Source organism: Terrapene carolina, unplaced genomic scaffold (genome assembly GCF_002925995.2).
Source record: "Terrapene carolina triunguis isolate 2854851 unplaced genomic scaffold, T_m_triunguis-2.0 Scaffold714, whole genome shotgun sequence".
Lineage (NCBI taxonomy): Eukaryota > Metazoa > Chordata > Testudines > Emydidae > Terrapene > Terrapene triunguis.
The window spans coordinates 19,372,719-19,374,368 of NW_020665065.1; the positions used below are offsets into that span (position 1 = coordinate 19,372,719).

The 1,650-nt window shown below is 71.2% G+C and overlaps 1 protein-coding gene across 1 annotated transcript in view; it reads right to left on the reverse strand.

Moving 5' to 3' along the window:
* The window catches only part of CUNH1orf50 (chromosome unknown C1orf50 homolog), a 19,116-nt gene extending 17,657 nt beyond the window's left edge, over positions 1-1,459 (reverse strand). Inside the window, exons 1-2 of the mRNA XM_026660118.1 lie at positions 1,420-1,459; positions 1,256-1,341 (exon numbers count right to left, since the gene is read on the reverse strand). Coding sequence (XP_026515903.1) covers positions 1,256-1,341; positions 1,420-1,459 — 126 coding nt within the window. The remainder of the gene's footprint in view (positions 1-1,255; positions 1,342-1,419) is intronic.
* Positions 1,460-1,650: the final 191 nt, after the last annotated feature.

Genomic DNA, 1,650 nt, shown 5'->3' on the forward strand with positions numbered 1-1,650 from the left:
AGAACATGCTGCTAGGAGCCTCATGGTAAGGGGTCCGGAGCCGGGGGCGTTGGATAAGGGGTGGGGGCAGTCAGGGGACAGGGAGCAGGGTGGGATGGATAGGGGGTGGGATTCCAGGGGATGGTTGTGGTGGGGGGGTCTCTGGAGGGGGCAGTCAGGGAGCAGGGGGGATTGGATGGGGCATGGGAGTCCCGGGGGTTGTCAGGGGACTGGGGGTGGATAGGGGTCAGGGCAGTCAGGGGACAGGGAGCAAGGAGGGTCCTGTGGGGCAGTTAGGGTGGGGGGGGTCTCTGGAGAGGGTGGTCAGGGGACAAGGAGCTGAGGGGGATTGGATGAGTCAGGAGTTCTGGGGGGGGCTGTCAGGAGGCAGGGGTGTGGAGAGGGGTTGGGGCAGGCAGGGAGCAGGGGGGGTTGTATGGGTTGGGAGTTCTGGGGGTCCTGTCAGGGGGCAGGGAGTGGTTGGATAGGCATGGGAATCCCTGGACTCTGGCTGGGGGTGTGGCTAAGGGTCAGGGCAGTCAGAGGACAGGTAGGGTCCTAGGGGGGCAGTCGGGACAAGGAGCAGGGAGACTTAGATAGGGGGTGGGGTCCTGGGGGGGTAGTCAGGGGACAAGGAGCAGGGAGGCTTAGGTAGGGGGTGGGGTCCTGGGGGGCAGTTAGGGGCAGGGGTCCCAGGAGGGGGTAGTCAGGGGACAAGGAGCGGGGGGGTTGGGAGTTCTGAGGGGGGCAGTCAGGGAGCGGGAAGTAGGAGGGAGTGGATGGGGGCATGGCGGGGGTGGGGCTAGGGCAGGGCTCCCTGGGTGCACACCCTCAATAAATGAGCTGCGCACGCCTGGGGCAGGCAGCATGGCCATAAGGGGGCATGGTATGGGGTATGGGGGTCAGCACAGCCTGAACTCTTTCAGAGGGGTCCCACCAAGGCGCGTTGGAGAAGCTCTGGCCGAGCCGAGCGCACTCTAGCCCGGCCTTGGCGCAGGGGCTGGGCTAGCCGAGCCGGCGAGAGCCCCTCACGCCCGGGAGAGCGCTGCCCGCCCCCGGCCTCAGCAGGGCCCCTCCAGGCTGGTTCGCAGCGCCGCGCCAGCTCCCCGGGCCGGTGCAGCCCCTGGGGCCCCCCAGCCCGAGACCCATCGAGCGCCCCCGGTAACGGGGCAGCCCGGCTCGCCCCCGCCGCCCAACAGCAGCGCCTGGCCGCGCCGCAGAGGAAGTCCCGAGGGGCCCCGGCCTCCAACCCCCCAGGCTCGCCGGGGCTCCTCACCTGCTGCACCTGCTGCGCCAGAGCCACGAGCTCGCCCGGGTCCGCGCCCCGGCCGGCGCCGCGCTCCACCAGCGCCGCAGCGGCTCCTGCGGAGAGAGCGCCCGTTAGACAGCGGCCCGGCCCCGGAGGGGGGAGGGGTGCGGCCCGCGCTCAGCCTCACTCACCCGCCCCGGCAGCGCCCGCCTCCGCCCGGCCTTCCGCCATCACCGCCTCCTCCCTCTCAAGGGCCCGTACGTTCCATACGCCCGGCAGCGCGGGCGGGGCTGAGCGCTCTGTGGGCGGGGCCTGCCGAGTGGGCGGGGCCGCGCCAAGGCTGCGCTCTAGTGCGGGCGGGGCTGTGACGATAGGGGCAGGGTTCCGAGGGGCGTGGCTCTGCCGAGTGGGCGTGGCTCTGA